Genomic DNA, 18,584 nt, shown 5'->3' on the forward strand with positions numbered 1-18,584 from the left:
CCGGTTTCTGGGTTATGAAATCTGTGCATGCTACTTGTGGAAATGAACAATAGAGCCTGTCACGCTGACGCTAATGCTGCCAGAACAGTTGTTTCTATTTCTAAAATAATGCCATATGTTGTGATGCTGCACTTTAAAGGTGTTGGGGCACATAGTTATGAGCAATAAAAAAAATAGGTTTAAACTGCTGGAGATTAAGTGATTTGCCAAAGGCACTGAGAAAAATTAGCAGTGCTGTCTTCTGTTTTAAATAGCACCTCATGATTTCCATGCAGGAGTTTTTAAGATAGGCTTTTTTCCCCCCTATTAAAATCAAAGAGTGATTCTGTTTCAGAATGAACAGCAGGGAGGAAAAAGCCCAGGGACTTCCATGTCTTTTGTAGCAGAGAATTTTCTGAAGCAATGAAAGTACAACACAGCTGCTGTTGTATCCAGATTACACAAGGCGTCTTTGCCCCATCATTACGATACATTTGTACTGTTCTTCTGAAAGTTTCCTTGCCTTTCCACTGGTTGGAAGGCTTAAGCAGGAAAACCATTGACCTCAGCAAGAAACACCAAGTTTTATTGCAGAATGACACCACTTAATGCGTCGGTAGTAGTTTTCTGGTGTGGTTTGCACTGATTTAAATTATTTCTTAATATAATGTATCTAGCTTAAATAACTGATTTTGTACCACAGCTGTTTTTCATGTATCACAATTCTAATATATATATATATATATATATATATATATATATATATATATATATATATATATATATATATATATATATATATATATAACTTTATAAACAACTTTTAGATTAAAACCTCTCTCCAAACACAGGTTGAGGCATTTAAAAGAATATAAAACAAAGCAAAAACCCAGCCTTGTAAACTGTATGTTCTACTAATGCCCTCTTCAGGTGTTTTTGTCAAACAACTGCATGAGATAGTATGTGACCTTTTGAGAAATGTCTACGCACAAGCTTTCATAAACCTTTATTCTGTCTTTAGAATTTGGAATGATGGGAGATCATACAATTAAAAGTCAGCGACCTCGATCTGTTCATGAAAAAAGGGTCCCTCAGGAACAAGCTGATGCTGCTAAATTTATGGCACAAACTGGTAATACGTTAATTACCTTTTATCTCCTTACTGTGTTTAATTTTAGCAATGCCACTGCATGTCTCCATAATCTTTTGCTGCATATTTGTCAGTTTTCTAAGCTGATACTTTTAAAAAGCCATTTATTCTTTTTTTTTAACCACACAGTTAAAACTCATAAATAAAAGATCGAAGACTTAGACAAGTGTCCAATACACACGCGATCAATATGAAGTTTTTCAAACATATTTATTTTAATCTAAAAGTTCTATTAAATTTAAAAGCCATAGTTAATCACACATTCAGGAAAAAAATATAATTTAGTGTATGTTGTGTGTGTTTTAAAAAAATCTAAATATGTAGAAAGAATGGCAAAGGTTTCACAGCTTCAAGTTCAGATTACTGGGTGACAAATTACCTTCAATAAATAGCTCAAGTAAGTTTCTCAGTTCTCTGCTTAGATTTTGTATTATGGTGTACCCATGTCTACTTAGAAATCAACCCCATTGTATGTCCCACTAGATATACAGAAAAATGTGCAAAAGATCTTACCCAGCCTTTCCCTATGATTAACAATTCAACAAGAATGAATATTGCATTTCTTAAGCACAGTGACTATAAATTCATATTAGGAAATGAGGCATGATTAAAAATTACAAGCTGCGCTCAATGTCAGCGCATCCTCTTCACAAGCAGACAGTATCAGATTTAACCCTCAGCATTTCCAAACAGAGCTGGATTTATTTATTTTTACCCCCAAAAAAAGTTGAGAAGCTACTCCCTATCAATTATTAAATTAGGCAGGCATGTTGAAACTTAACACAAGGCAGTTTTCATTTCATCTAGCCATTTGATTTTCCTAAATAAAGACATACTTAACAGCCCACTACGTATAACCAAGTCACTCAAAGTATAATACAAACATCTAGCACAAAATTAAGACCATAACCTGGCCAATATAGTAGAGCTTCTTCTACAAACAGTTACTTCTCCAGTTAAGTTTTGTGCAGTGAGGTCATGAACACAAATAAAGCAACAGCAAACACAGGGCTGCTAAGGTACCGTATATTTTCTCCATGTTGATGTTCTGACATTGGAGGAAAGAACCATGTGATCAGCCCTTTATACATATTTGTGTAATATTCTCCCATGTGTCCTACAATAAATTTCAGTGTGAAATGTTTCCTGGGCTGTAGAGGCTCTCTGTGTAGACAGTCATGACTCTATCAATAAACTTCTGGTGTAAATAATTTTTGATAATCTCAGTTTCATATGGTAGAAAACAGGGTTCTCTGAACCATAATTTAAGACCTGAAATCTGAGTTGGAAGATATCAATACGATCCAGTCCAATTCAATTTAACTCCTATTGCTTTTATTATAAGTTGAAAACCTTATACAGTTATCTTAAAAGTGTTTAGCTTTTATCCAACCGAGGCTCCATTCATCGCTGAAAATGTACTATCTTGATTTTTTTTAAAAAGAACTTTAATCACATCTCTCTTTTGCAATCACAACAGGACTTGTCCTTTCTGGACATTCAAGCAGCCATATAATGCCAGCTTCTTATGACCCAAGCATTCTTAGTCTGATTTGTATTTTCATAGAATTACCATAAAATGGTGCAATAGTCTGCTATAGTAGCCTATAGATGAAATAATGCTCAAGCACGTACTTCAACACACTTACAGTGATCCATAGAGAACAACAGTATAAACGCATCCACCCTTCTGAGTAAATGTTTTTACGATTCAAAGAAAATGAATATTTAAATCCACTCCCCAAAGTATTTTCCAAAATCCTGATTTGATAATCAAGTATCTTATATTAGCCTTTTCAAACAAAACCCACTTGTCTAACATGGAGCAAAACCACTTGTAGCTTGCATATGGTAGGTTAATTCATTTTGCAAAATATTATGCTCTGTTTTTCAACACAGTTACTAATATCTAGTCCATCTCTTCCTTTTTCCATTCTGATTTTCTTTTAGTACTGATCATTGCATATGTGATTCACTGTGAACCTTTTCTTTTCTTGTGATAAAATTAATGTTGTATTGCCTTCAGTAGCATTATTAGAATCTTCTAACATGCATCTACATTTATCTGTACTTGCTCGGAAATTAATAAGATTGATAAGCGGAATTAGAAATGGCATTCATTTGTTTCTGTGACTTGAAGTTATTCCTTGTTTATTTTCCTTTATGTGTGTTTTTTTTTAAAAAGCATAGGGGATAAACCCTAATTATTTGTCATATCTTATAGTTATTTATGAGCAGCTGCTAAAATTGTTCAGAATGGATTTGATGTGATATCTATAAACTCATTTCTCTATTTAAACAAAAATTAATTAAAAATGAGGGGAAAGATGAAATTTGATGTAAGAGACATTTTAAGGGGAAAAATCTATTTGTATGCTGCATTCATGTGCCTAGTTATGATAACTCTGCACTGCTGACATTGAAACACTTCTATCCAGAATACTTTTTGTGCTTTTATCTAGTGAATGCACAGTTTTTCTACTTCCAGACACCTGCTTTCACCTCAGTGGAGAACGGAAGACCAGGTTTTTCCCATATGTGTCCTGCCTTTTCCACTGAACTGAGAAGGCTTTGTAGATGAAGAAGCTGTAGGATATTTATTGTCAAACAAATGTGCAACCTTCAAAACAAGAAAAGACCCTTTTCTTCCAGTGACATGGACTGGTTTGGGTTCATTATGAAGTAACCATGTTACTGCATCCCTATCATGTATCTTATTTTAGTTTCAGCAAATAGAGGGGAGTGTGGGTGGGGAATATATTAAATGAAGGTGCTAGATATTTCTTGGAAGAAGAAGATGATCCATGGGTTTTTTTTTAAAGTACACAAGTGTGCATTGGCCCTAACAGCACATGTCTGCAGCATGACTGTATATATTCTCCAACCATAAGTTATGCTTTCCTCCATATTATCCTTTCTTTAGGTATTAAGAATTTAAAATTATCATCAAGGTAAGTGTGATATAGATTTGTGGGCCATTTTAATCAATACATTTTACTTTGGATACATTTTAAATGTACTTTTGTATTTGATTATAGTTCAGATCACTCTTAGTGTTTAGACCCTAGGAATCTACTCCAGACAAAATAAAATCATGCTGAATGTATGAATGCACCAATTAAATCTTCTTGATGTTCTAATGCAAATCATTGTATGACAGTCTGATTTCATAGGGCCTGCCAAAATGTCCAGTATCTGTTAAGTCCCTTGGGGAAAAGATATAATTAATTCAGTGGGTTATGTGCTACATGTACCTCTTTTTACAAAAGGTTTAGTTTGTTGAGTAAATTTTGTGGGACTTGCTCAGGCACAACTGATGGCAGCATATGCTTCTAGAATTCTGTGTGTATTATAAAAGTAATATGTATGTATTCCACAGCTGCCATCTCTGCATGTCTTAGTTATATAGGCTTGGTGCAGTCGAGAAAGTATTTCTAATATGACTTTTAATTTGACACTAAGAAGGGGACCATCACTTAGTCTTCAGTCCCATTAACAAAGTCATGAGTGAAAACTAAATCCCAGTTGACCCAAGTAAGGCCCAATTAATTCAATGGAGTACAGTACTGGGGTGTATGTAATGTGGATAGTAGTCTCCTGAGACATGAACAGTGCAGTCATATGCTTGTTCCCTTCTGACTTGCCACAGAGGAAAAAAAAACTATTTCACAATGTAATAAATCTGAGAATTGTTCAAGAACAAGCCAACAGATTGCTTCCTGATTTAAGCTACCAATGTAACTGGTAGATGTCAACTTCCCATGCTATCCTCTTCTAGCAGATTTTATCCCAGTACACAAAGCCATATTTAGTGACCCAATTGAATCATTAAGCTATGGGACCAAGGTCAGGGAAGGATGGGGAAAACTCCAAAATGGGGTGATGCCTTCAATTATCCAGGTTCTCCTTTCCAATCAGGCTTCTGCATCTCAGTTTATATCATTCAATAGGGTCTCACAATCATCCTTGAATTATTTGAAGGCAGACCTGGAAAAGCTTCCGCAGGCAGCAGAGTAGTTCATAGGACAGTTGTATGAGTCAAAATCTAAATCCCTTCTAAAGTCATCTATTGTTTGCAACACTCTCTACATTTACCTCATCTTAAAGTGTTTTTTTTACCCCCAACAGAGACCTGCTAGCTCATTGCACTACTCTTGAACAAAATAAATCTTTAACACTCTTGCCACTTAATAGTTCATAATCCTTGTGTAGCCAATGAGCAGGCTTTCCCTCACTACATCATATTAACATAGTCACATTACACAGTCATATTACCCTCCTTCCCTGCTTCCAGTTTTGAACATAGAAGAGCACATATATCTCTCTGTCCCCCCTGAAGATTGTTGTCACTTACTTCATGTCTGAAGGAATGTGATGGGAATGAATGAGTGCAAAAATTTAAAATCCCATTCCGTACTTGAGATACCTTATCCATCTGTCTGCTTTTTAATCTAATATCAGTTACATCTATGATAATGGCTGATTTTTTCTAGTTAGATAAATTTCAATTTGTCAATCAATCTATTCTTCAACACCTGTCACAACCAGTGCAGTAAGTGAAAATCCTTGAGTCATGTTATATTTTGGAATCCACATTGTCAAAGTCTCATTGCCTAGATGTGAACCTTTTTAAAAAAATGTAACATATTAACACTGGGATTTCTGTGCAGATAGACATGTTGAACCTAGAGATGTCTTACTAGAATGTCAGTTAATATATTTCAGAGTATGCCATGCCATGCATAGTGTAAGGTTTTGTTCCCATCTCTGTGTTTTAACTACAAAAACCTATTTTAGATGTCTCACCTGATAGGAATAGCAAACATTCATTCCTATTCATTACAAAGAAGAAGGAAGGAAGGAAGGAAGGAAGGAAGGAAGGAAGGAAGGAAGGAAGGAAGGAAGGAAGGAAAAGAGAAAGAAAAAGAAAAAGAAAAAGAGAGAGAAAGAGAAAGAGAAAAATACTATATGTTGATTCTTGCTTGGGAAAACCCTAGCAATTCTTTCATGGTTTCAACATTATTTCCTGTTTGAAAAGTTAAGAAGTAGGCTAAGCATAATCATATAAGATGTCATATATCAAGTTAAAACCAGAAAATTAACAAACACAAGTGATTCACATTATTCTCACTCCACTACTTAATGAAATGAATAGGTCTGTTAGATTTTAAGCTGAAGTTGATTTTAGGATAATATGGATGAAATGAATTCTTCTTCTGTCAAAACCTAACCAAAAGACATTCTTTACATTTCTTGTTTATGTGGCAAGGCAGAAACCTGATAAGACTGTATCTTTGTAATCATCCAGGAAAGCAAAGCCCCTTTCAAATATCATTACAGAGTTTCATTGTTTAAGGTGACAAAAGAAGGTGATGTTCAATATATGGAACATTATTATATTGACTGCATTTAATTTAAGTTGGATTTATATTTAATCAGATTAAGTTTTGTTCTGAATATATCTATTCCTTTACTTTGGCTCACCCACTTTTTTGAATGTGGCTCATTTGCATGCCATTCAATGTCTAAAGACATTTAGACCCTTGGTCTAAAAAAATGTTACATGGTCCTTTTTAATGCATAAGAGTAGAGTGGTTTGTATTCATTTGAAACAGGATAGGATTCAGAAGCATAGCAGAAGAAAAGAGCAATGGATGTGCCTGGCTTCAGAAACTGTGCTTTATCTGCCTACCCCTTTTTTAATGCAGCCACATTGTTTCCTGGGATCACAAGCTGCCATATGATCCCCAGAAATGACATAACTGCATTGGTAGGTGCTACATCTCCGTTCTTGTCTGAGCCAAAGGACCTTTTCAGAATTGAACCTGAAGCACAGCAGCACACTTGTAACATCTTGGTCTTTTCTTGCTGTTACCATTCAATAGCCTTGCCCTTCCAGCGTTATAAAGTTTGGACTAGGGACTTTTTAATAGGAAAAAAAAGTAACTGAAAGTAAAACTCATATTGCATACTTTAAATTTAAGAAAAGTCTCTTTCTGTTAACACTTCACCTATAAATTAGTCATTGTTTTGTATCTAATTATTTTATGCTTGTACATGGCTGCCACATTTAGTCATTCAAGCCTAAGCCAACATTTCTCAAACTTGTTGTATGCCGCCCAGAATTAGTTGATTGTGAGGTGGAAAGCTATATAAATATGATTTAGATGTAAGTAAGCAAGTTTTTCTCACTCCCCCATTGGGGAAAACTGCTTTGCAGACTATTCTTGGAAATTTCTCTTAAGATGTGCTGCAACCTGTCAGAATGATGTTAAGCCTTTGGCAATTGGTTGATACAAAATGGTGGCCAGCCATCATTTTGCTAATATCTTCACTAATGGAGGCAGAAAGTTATGCTTCCTCATCCCAAGAAACTAACACTGTCACTCACAATGGGCAATAAAAGTCATACTGTCCCATCCCACAAAATCTTTGGAGAAATGGCCTCACTTAGGTTCTTCAACAAAGAACTATAAGATTCCGCTTTCATTTTGTTCTATTATAATTCAACAATCACTACAAATATTATAAAAATACATTAACACACAAGATTAGGTTTGCTTGTTCCTTAACGCCACTTGTTACCTGATTTTCCTTTTACCTTGGAAATATACTTACTTTCTAACTCATTGTGTATATTTTTTTTCCCAAAAATGCTTAAGTCCAGTAAGCTTTTATTTTAAAAATATGTTATCTTTTTTTTAAAACAAATGTTTCTTAGCTATTCTTTGCCTTTTTTTTAAAAAAAGTACAGCTCTGGCTCTACACTCATGATTGTATTCATATTTGCTTATTGTCTTGAATACAGGTGAATCTGGTGCTGAAGAGTGGGCCCAGTGGAGTACATGTTCAGTTACTTGTGGTCAAGGGTCGCAGGTGCGAACCAGAACTTGTGTATCACCTTACGGGACACACTGCAGCGGCCCTTTAAGAGAATCAAGGGTTTGCAATAACACTGCCCTCTGTCCAGGTAGTGTTAGCAGGCAATAAATGAATTTGTGGATATTTTTGAACTGTTGAATGCTAACCCCTTGAAATACTACCCTTTATACATGGCTGGTGACAGGCACTTTACCTGGTGATTTAAATGATTAGTCATTGGTTCAGATTGCTTTCTTTTGGAACTAGCAATGCATTATTTGAAGATTTTTTGCATTCCAACATTTTAAAAACATTCTTACGGTATTTACTTTGGATAATTGCGCAACTATTGCAGACATACATAATTAAACATGTTTTACTGTCTAATTGGTTTACATGGTTTCAAAGTTAATCTGAAGCTGAAATGATTTAAACTAACAGAGGCCATTTGTTTGTTCTCTATTGTGGCAATCCAAAATCATAATTTGAGATTACTTAAAAATAAAAAGAGCCTTTTTATCTTTAAGTATCTTCTTATATTTATGCAATTTAAACCCTCTTCTAGCTTTCAATACAATAGAAAAGGGACTAGCCTTTTCACTCCAGCCTCTCATGCTACCTTCCTTATGTGGAACATACTGTATATATAATTTTAATTAAATATTTCTAAAAGGAAAATGGAAGCTAATACAAACTAATAAAAGTAACGAAAGGAAAGAAAAAGGAAATAAATCCATACGATAAATAAAAGTGTAAGAAAGAAAAGAAATTTTTTAAAAAGATGCAAAGAAGTAGCTTCTGGTTTTTTTATTTTTTTGCAGCAGTTATAAGCAGAACTATAAATCAGCTTCTTATTCTATGGTTACAGCATAACTTTCTATAGTCTATCCTGTCTAATCATCAAGAACATAAATAATGTTCATTTTTTATGTTTCATGTAAAAACTCTATATGAGATTTCTTATCAGCCAAAAAATGTGGATATTTTCTCTGAAATGAAGTTAAAAAGTTAATTTCAGCAAGTTTTACCATCCCTACCAACCATTTTTTCATTGTGGGTGGCACTGATTTTTTACTTCTTTGTGCATATGCTAATCTTACTGCAGTTATCATGTACAAAAACAAAGTTCCATGACTTTTTCCCAATTGTTTATTCAACAATCCCAAAATAAAAGCATCTGTTTTCAGCTGTATATTAATCTTTAAAATATTCTGAATCAATGTTTGTATTTTCATCCAGAATTTTCTAGTTTTTAACATGTTCACCAAACAAAATAAAATGTCACTTCTTGTTGCTCATATTTCCAACTTAAATTTGAAGTGCTTTTTTATATTTTAAACAATTAATCTGGTGATATATTACCAATGGTACATCATTTTATAAAAAAATATATCTTTAAGGTTATAATATAATATAATACAATATAAATTTCAGCCCTTCCATATATTTTCACATTGTTCTATCTGAATATTGTAACCAAAAATTTTAACCCACTTTATCATACATTGTTTCAATTTCAATAAAAGTGTATATATTTTAGCAGTTACATGTCCCTCGTTTATACACAATTTTATCTCAAACTCAACCTTACAGTGTTCAAACCATGAATTCTTTTGTCTTCTTTGCGTCTTTCTAATAATTGTAAATAAGAGAATCATTGGCAACTATATCTCTCTGCTACCAGTTCTTCCCTTGATTTTATTTGATATTCTCCTTGACACAATTCTCACAATAAGTTAGCCATATATTCCTATTTTTTCTGGTCTATAAAATGCTTCTTATTCTGAGAGCCACAGAATACAGGTACAACCTGGGTTTGTATCTATTCCATATTCTCAATATGGCACATCTAACAATGATTTTTAAAACCCATGTTAACCTTGACTTCGTTGTATCACAAATGTCCATGCCACCCAAATATCAGATCATGTTCTTCTAACTCCAAAAGTCTTCTATTTCTCAGCTACATCTACAGTTTCACCCAAACCAAACAGCAAGCTACAAAATACAATTTTCAATCAGATAAATCCAATCTTCCTCTTTTCTTTGCATCTTCTAACACCTTATATTTAACTCATGTTTTTTCTCCTGCCACACAAATTTAGATATAGGGTTTTTTTGCCACTGTTTAAATGGTACGTAGTTATCAAAGCAGGTATTGTCTGAAACAAAAATAACATTCTAGAAAAAACTTTTACTTTTATCAGAGGAAATTCCCACTGGCAATGACTGTTGTAGCTTTTCCCATCTTAACATATTTTTCACTTAATTCCATTCCTTAACACAGTTATCCGAAATAAATATAATTCATATTTGTCTTACTGATGCCTAAATATTTTACCTTCTTCTTAATTTAAAACTGATTTAATTCATAGTACTTTTTGGTGTATTTTCATTTTTTTGTTAAGATTTGTGTCTGTTTATTAATGTTGAAACCTGATAATGGACCAGATTCTTTTAATTTACCCATTAATATTTCAATTTCAATTCCCTTTAAAGAATCTCTAGGGCAGAAGGACATCCAGGAAGAAACCAAACAAAACACTCACACAGTTTCTTTTTTTAAAAAAAAAAAGTTTTAAAATAAGCCTTTTTTAAATCTAAGTATGCCTAAATTTAACTTTGCAGATAATCATGACCACAGAGGGTTTTTTATTATTATTTGATTCTAGTGTTTAAAGATTTACCTGCAGCTCTTCCTTTGGGAAGCATGGAACTAGCTGAGAATCAAACCAAACAAAAAACATTTCAGTTCAGTTGGAAGGAAGGAAGGAAGGAAGGAAGGAAGGAAGGAAGGAAGGAAGGAAGGAAGGAAGGAAGGAAGGACTATTGCTCAAGAGAGTAGCCTATCCTGCAAAGTATATTTTTAAAAAAATCCTCCCTGACTGACTGCAAGCTTTTACTTCATAATTGCAAATTACATTTACACCTTCAGTAATCAGGAATCAAAGAGAATCAAAGAGTAACCATGAGTCATGTTCAAACCTCGGTGACAAAACAGCTTTTTGTGTTACCCTTGAAGTGCTAAAGGGACAGAAGAAAGAGTCCTTACATGAGTCAAAGCAACAAGCTCAACCATGCCCTTGCAAAATAATCCATAAGACTATGAACAGGGATACGTTCCCCACATTAGCCGAGCAACCCAATCAACAATCCTTTGCATTTTAAAATCCTGCATTTCAAGGTCTCTGGAATTAATGGCAGAAAATATTGCAATGATGGATACTAAAAACTCAGCAAATCAGCCAGCTAGAATTACTCTGTTTTTGCTTTTTTCAAACGCTTCAAAATCAGAAACATCAAAAAAGCCAGCATTCAAACAACCTACCAAATCAAAGCAAGCTTATCAATACTGCTAAACTTAGGTATACAAGCACACTCTCTACATATTGTTCTGTCTTGTTGTGGAGTTTCCAGAAGTTGTTCATCTATTATTCGAAGATGAAGAGTGCTTTTGAAGATGAAGATTCACTGCATTGTAATAAAGGCATCCTAAATTTCTAAATCAACCAGGGTTCCGTAGAATGCAGAGTACATGCATACATAGACACTCAATCCACATTCTTTAGCCCAGCAGGCTAATCAAACCAATGCTGTATGGGTGTTAGTATTTTTTTCCTGTGTATGTTCTTCCTGTTTTCATTTTTAAGGCCACATACACACAAGACTCCCAATTTTCATGTAGGAATGTACTCCGCCATCCCCCAAGAAATCTAACTTACTTTGTAGTTAGATTAGAACTGCTTACAGGAATTACAAGAGAAGAAATAGGTGGATCCAAGAAGCACTATGCTCTTTAGTTCAGTCCTTAGGATGCCTGCTGCTTCCCTGCAAAGTTTCACTCCCAACTCACTCCATCCATTTTAAGCCAATTGCAAGAGTGGAAGGGTCACTCTTGGTCCAGGAAAAACAGCTCAACAGCTATCTCTCCAATAGACCACTGCAGGGAAGAGAGCTTCCGGTGACTTCGCTTGAAACAGCATGGAACTGTTGAAACCCTTGCATTTTGTTTTATGCTCCAAGCCACAGGCTTTAAGACCTGTGATTTATTTTTTTTACGGTAATTGCCTAGGCCCTGCCTGTTTGCATTGAGGCAATCCAGATTTTCATCTGCCATTTCTGTTCAGTTTCCTGTGGTTTATGAGAAAGGAAAAAAGTGCATATGGGAAATAGGACTAATGTACATATTTAAATGAGTGAATTACTGTATAACTAATTACTACTAACTCCGGCAAATTTCACCCTCTTAGTTAACCACGGTTTATGTCATACCAAATTTAATAATGGATAATTCTGATTAAACAGGGGGGTTGGTACACAATAAACATGTGAAAATGCTTTATAACATTGACCTCCAGATTAAATCAAATATATTACGTATAGTTACCTAAATAGAGGGACTTCATACATGAGGTTGGAAAGAGAGCTTCCATGCTCTTAGATTTGTCACAGTCTCTAAACGGCTTTTCTCCATATAGGAAAAACTGTCCATGCAGTTGAACATACTTTGATAAAATGAAATGAAAATCAGTTAAAATGGAACATATTATTGACTTACAGTGACTCTGGGATAAATAGATCTTTCACAATACGATTTAAAAGCACCACAAGAAATGATGAATGCTTGGGATGAGAAGTATCCCATATCCTTTTTGCTCTTCAGTTGTTAATCCCTAGCCACTTTTTAATCTTATCACCAGTCTTACCTTTTTAATTATTGCTAAAATGCTTAAGGTAATCCAATCAGAAGAGGGATATGAACTTTGTATTTCCTCCCCCTATTGCATAAAATATTTTCAGCAGAAACTTTGTGCTTTCTTTGTTTGAAAATGGAGCTCCACTTTGCTAAATAATTTCTGCATCTTGTTGCAGTTAGATAATTCTAATTGTCTGATTATAGAATTGAGGTAGACCAACTTATATAGCTGCAATTTAAAACAACAACAACAACATCTGCATTGCTTTTTTCATTCAGGGAAATGGAATCCTTGGCAGAGCTGATGCAATAGTTTTTAGAACTGAATACTTAAAATAAATGTCAACATATTTTATAGAGACTGATGGATTTCACAAGGCTGGAGAGATAATTATGGAGTTCATTATTTCATATACTGGAGTATCTAAATCATTATTTGAAAGCAATCATGCCTTTTAAAGAAAATATAAGTATTAATAAGATTAGTACACTTACGGCAAAGCAGCTTCATTCGTGTTCAAACCTGATTGCCTTTATTGAACTTAATAGAACAACAATAAATTCCTCATTTTCCTCAGATCCAATGAAACTAGTTATGGAAATAATAAATGTACTAGGTTGAAACAAGAGAGATTTTGGCTGGAGACATTGAGACATCTGAACTTGGAACTGAAAAACACGCCCACGGAAGTATACGATAGGGCAGTATTTTACATTCTCTGCTCATTTACCTATGTCTAGTGACATGAACACCATGTTTTTTCAAAGTATAATTCAGAGAAAACAATAATAAAACACTAAAGTCTCCAGAATTTATGGCTTGAGGTAACTCAACTGCATTTATTGAATAGGAAAACAAACTTACTGTGTTGGTTTATGCCCACACATATATTTTTTTGTTGATGTTGCCATTGATCAGCTGCAGGCATCCTGAACTTTATCTGGAAAGCTATCAGTTACACTTTATTGCTAATAGACAAAGACTGTCTGGCAGGTCCAAGGCTAACAAATATGATCTTGTTGTTCCACCCCAAATAGCATTAGCCTATACTTCTGTTTGAACTGCTAGCTTGAAGCACGCTTGTCCTGCTTCTCTTGATTGGCTCCAAATATAACTCAGAACTTTTGTTTGCTTTATAGTTTACTACACTGAAAAGAATACATAATACTAAATGGAAGCTGACATTTTAACCATACCTTTTGTTCCTTTTTAGCAGAGTATGATAATACAGTATTACAGTGTAATATATATAAATAAATAAAAAAACATTCAGATGAAGCTTTACAATATAGGACACTCATGTCTATTGACTAAAACTCTTGAATTTAGAAAACTGGTAAGTTGGAGGTTAAAATACCTTCACCTCTTAACAACATTTTTGTTGTGGCATTCACTCGTGAGCTTTTTTCCTGCATTTTGAGAGAGCGCATATACATATTTCTCCCATTATAATTGGACTTACTGGTGACTTCTTTGGGCTATGTTTATTGGTTTCATAATATAAATTCTTAGAACTATTTGGAGCAAAATAGAAATATCAACAATCAATGAACAAATGTGCCATTTGTACATGAACACAATGAAATAAAATTTAATGTTGAAGCGCGAAATAAGAAAATAATTTATAATTTAAGCTTGATAAATAGATTACATTTTATCATAAAGTACCCTAGAGTGAAACCAGTTTAGGACTATTTTATAGCACACCTTGGACATGTTTTGAACTTTTACAAAATAAAAAAAGAACATTAATTTTATTGTCATCTGCTTTTTTTTGAAGCATTTCATTTTGACTGAGAAAACCCAGTTCAGAAAATATTTAATCATCCCCTCTAACTTTGCATAGCCTACTCAAAGATCAATTAGTTCACATTTATATTAAAATGAAACACCTGATGGGGTAAATTTCAAGCTCATCCATCTACCTGGTGATAATCAATTTGTTGTATTGTTCAACACATTATTACTAAATACACAGTATGTCATTATGGTTTTGTGGTATAAGAAGACTATTAAGGCTACATTAAAGAAACCTGTGTTACCAGGTGTTTATTTTTTTTTCTAAGAGCACTTTTAATATGAATATTATTATTTATTCCTATTCACTAGTAGAAGTTATATGTTATTAATTTATTTCAAACGTAAGGTGAAATACCATATCCTTGAAGCTGTTTAATCATAATATTAATACATTCCTTTCTAGATAGAGGAAACCCCCATTATGTGTTTAAAGTTGTTTTGGGCATGTAGATCCGCTCTCTTCATTGGAATTTAATAAAGTTAACGGCATTCATGGAGAAGTTGTTGTTTGTCTAGGATTCTCATAGCTCTCTAAAACTAGATTCAGAGGCTATGTCCATATTTCAAGCCAATACGTTCCACATTGTATTAAATTAGATTTCTCTTGCATAACATTAGCTCTGGAGTCATAAGTTGACTTAACAATCAGCGTTCAAGAGAGTTTCCTTCTATCCAGTACTAGCGTGCTCTCTAAGATGCATTAATCAATATTTGTAACTGGTGGAATCGCTATTCGTTCTTTCTCTCTTTGAAGTCAGCCAAGTAATTCCTCTTATCATTTCTTCTACTTGTTTTGAATTCGTTTCGTTACTTTGTGTTCTTTTCTTTTTAAAGCCTCTTTGCTTTATTACAGTACATGGAGTTTGGGAGGAATGGTCACCTTGGAGTCTGTGCTCATTCACATGCGGTCGAGGCCAAAGAACTAGGACGAGGTCATGTGTACCTCCTCAATATGGGGGAAGATCATGTGACGGACCTGAAACACAGCATAAGCCTTGCAATATTGCCCTGTGCCCTGGTGAGCATGCATAGAATGACTGTTTTTGCTTGTGAGGTTTGTTTCTTTCTCTCTCCCCCTCTCTCTTTCTCTTTTCAGCATACTTCTGCTGTGGCCTGCTTTTGTCATTTTCTACACACTGAGCCTAAAAAAATGCATGAAGGATTCATTGCTGCAGTAAACTGGAGAATTAATTAATATGTGTGGTTAGAGTCGGGTTAGCAACCTTATCTCTGTCCTGAAAACGGGACATTTGTCTTCTTAGACCTTAAAAATCACATGTCTGGCAATCCTTGGGAAGGCACAGCGAGAAGTCAAATTGAGACTCCAAGGCAAATGTCAAGGCTTTTATCAGCTGCCACCAGATCCCTTGTCCCAAATAAATACAAATCCATCCTTGGAAAAGGAAGATAGCTATGCATTAAATGCTCTCCATAAAGTCTAAAGGGATCCATGGTATATGAATGAAAAATGAAAACTCAGAACATGGATGACTTTTTAATACAGTAATAATCCCATATATATATACCGGTGTGACTACTGCCTGTTCGATGGCCTTCAAGATAGGCTGAAACAGGAAATAAAGATTTGCCCCATGTTTGGGGCCTAGCAAGGTAATCTAAATAGTTAACAAGTATTTGACACACACACACACACACACACACATGTATGTATGTATATATATTTATTTTATTTATTTTATTTTAATTCCATTTATATCCCGCCCTTCTCCGAAGACTCAGGGCGGCTTACAAGCTTAGCATATAGAAAATGCTATTGTCAGAAAGGCAGCTCTTTCCAGGTCTACAAGTGACTCCTCTGCTTCCTCGAATAGAAAGACTTGCTGATCAGACTAAAATCTGAATAACTAATTTGTTTAGTAAATCTACTTAATTTGGTGCCTTCAGTAAAGCATGGTTAAGCTAACCACTTATTGTGAAGTTTTGAGCAATTTATAAAATAACATGTAACAATTTAAAGAATTCTTCTATTCAAAGAATCCCTCTTGGATCTTGACGAATAGCTTAATCCTTAAAACAATATGGACGTGAAACTGATGATCTGGGAACCCCGCATAGGATCCAGAGTTGTACTGTTGCAATATAGCTTCCCCTCCTTTTTGCTCCAGCCCCTCATACCATACAAGCTAATCCTAAAGATCAGAAAAAAATTCTAAAATGGCACAGGATGTAACATATATAGCACGGCTCTCTGCAGCTCCCTATGTACTGTATATAATGATTTTGTGGGTACTTATAACAGAAACATTGTGGTTGCTTGTGGGACAAAAAGTAAGGTTACGTAGATGACGCTGAATCTAATAACAATAATGACCATTTTAGAAATGGTCAGATAAGGGACATCTCTTTCTCATTCTTCTCAGTGTACTCTCCAGGCATACTTTTAATACTAACATTATTTTAAAACTCTGTATTAGTGTATTCCTATCAGATATTATCAATCATCTATATGTTAATTCATTTACTGTGTATTCAATATTATTCAGCTGCAGTGTTCAGTGTGTTTGGATGTGAGGCATATTACTGAAATGGAAGTAGATAACACTTCTGAAGTGATTCAAACTAAATGATTATTTAAGTGAAATCTATGACAACTCTGAATACTGATGTACTGATGACTAAGATGGTTAGGTATATCCATCTGTGCATCGCAGCCTGGAATGTTTTTGGTATGAGCTATTAGGGAGAAAATCTCATCTCTATGTTTTACTATCCCAGTGCTTTTCCCCTGAAGGAAAAAAAAAAAGAATAAAGCAAAGAGTAAAGGATATATATTTATTTATAAGAGTGCTCTTAAAACGATGTGGTTTTAAGTAGTTAACACTATTAAGCATTGGTAACAACAGTCCCTTTAGCTTAAAAATATCATGTGATGGAATACTGCCATAACCATTTAACAGACACAGTATAAGGAGATACACAAATCAAGTACAAAGAGAACAATATAGTACAAGCCTACAGTATCAAGAAATGTTGGCTGGCTCATTAATTATTCATTTCAACCGATTTCTCAAAGTATAATCATATCTCATAAATAATATTATGTTCTGAGTTCATTACTTAGCTTGTCACCTTTCTTGTTAATATCATTCCGCAATGTCATTGAACTAGAAATAAATGACATTTGATGTTTATAAGATGTCACCTTTGTATAACGCCGCCAAATAGACTTAATAGATACAACCATTTTGACATTTTTTTTATTATTATTTTGAGTTTTCTAATCAGTGAAGGTAATACTTAGTCCACTGTAAACATCTACAAGACTGTTGGTTATTTGGGAGACTTTTTTTGTAGAAAATGGAAGGCTGCATTCACATAGTCACTCTTGTTTTCTCTTATTTTATAATGAAAATACACTTCCAAGGATGAGAACCAGAAATTGGGACATGTCTTACAACTATATGATCTGTCTGTGTTTCTCATAGTTCTGTCTTCGGAATAATCCTTTACAAAATGCCTGAACCTCTCCACTTATCCAGAGTTATTATGTCTAATGACTTAAGTTTCCATTATTAACATAAATGAAGAAGGAGCTTAGTATTTGGATAAAGTGCAAATATTTTATATCTTTGAGTAAATATTATTATTATTTATTATTATTATTTATTCAATTTCTATACCGCCCTTCTCCCGAAGGACTCAGGGCGGTTAACAGGGCATATATAAATAACAATACAAAAATTAAAAAGAAATTAAACAAATGCCCGATTAAAATACAATAACAATAAAAACAGTAAAAAACCCATTAAAAAACCCTAATGTTCCCCATCAGGCCAGACCAGCTAGTTCAAATAAGTGGGTCTTCAGCCCGCGCCGGAAGGAGCGAAGGTCCGATGCCATCCGGAGCTCAACCGGCAGTTGGTTCCATAATGCCGGAGCACCCACAGAGAAGGCCCTCCCCCTGGGGGCCACCAGTCAACATTCCCTGACCGGAGGCACCCTGAGGATGCCCTCTCTGTGGGCACGCACAGGGCGGAGGGGAGTTGACGCCGGCAGCAGGTGGTCCTGTTCCCATGTCATATTTCTTAATTGAAACAGCATTTGCAATTGTAGTACAAATATACCTTCCGGCCATC

The 18,584-nt window shown here is 34.5% G+C and overlaps 1 protein-coding gene across 1 annotated transcript in view; it reads left to right on the forward strand.

Annotated features, from left to right (window-relative positions):
- The window catches only part of ADGRB3 (adhesion G protein-coupled receptor B3), a gene marked incomplete at both ends in the record, with an annotated part of 540,315 nt that overhangs the window by 158,479 nt on the left and 363,252 nt on the right, over positions 1–18,584 (forward strand). Inside the window, 3 exons of the mRNA XM_083351264.1 lie at positions 1,001–1,111; positions 7,938–8,099; positions 15,341–15,505. Of these exons, the coding sequence (XP_083207390.1) occupies positions 1,001–1,111; positions 7,938–8,099; positions 15,341–15,505 (438 nt within the window). The remainder of the gene's footprint in view (positions 1–1,000; positions 1,112–7,937; positions 8,100–15,340; positions 15,506–18,584) is intronic.

This window comes from Vipera ursinii (assembly GCF_947247035.1).
Source record: "Vipera ursinii genome assembly, chromosome: 1".
NCBI classification, from domain to species: Eukaryota; Metazoa; Chordata; class Lepidosauria; order Squamata; family Viperidae; genus Vipera; species Vipera ursinii.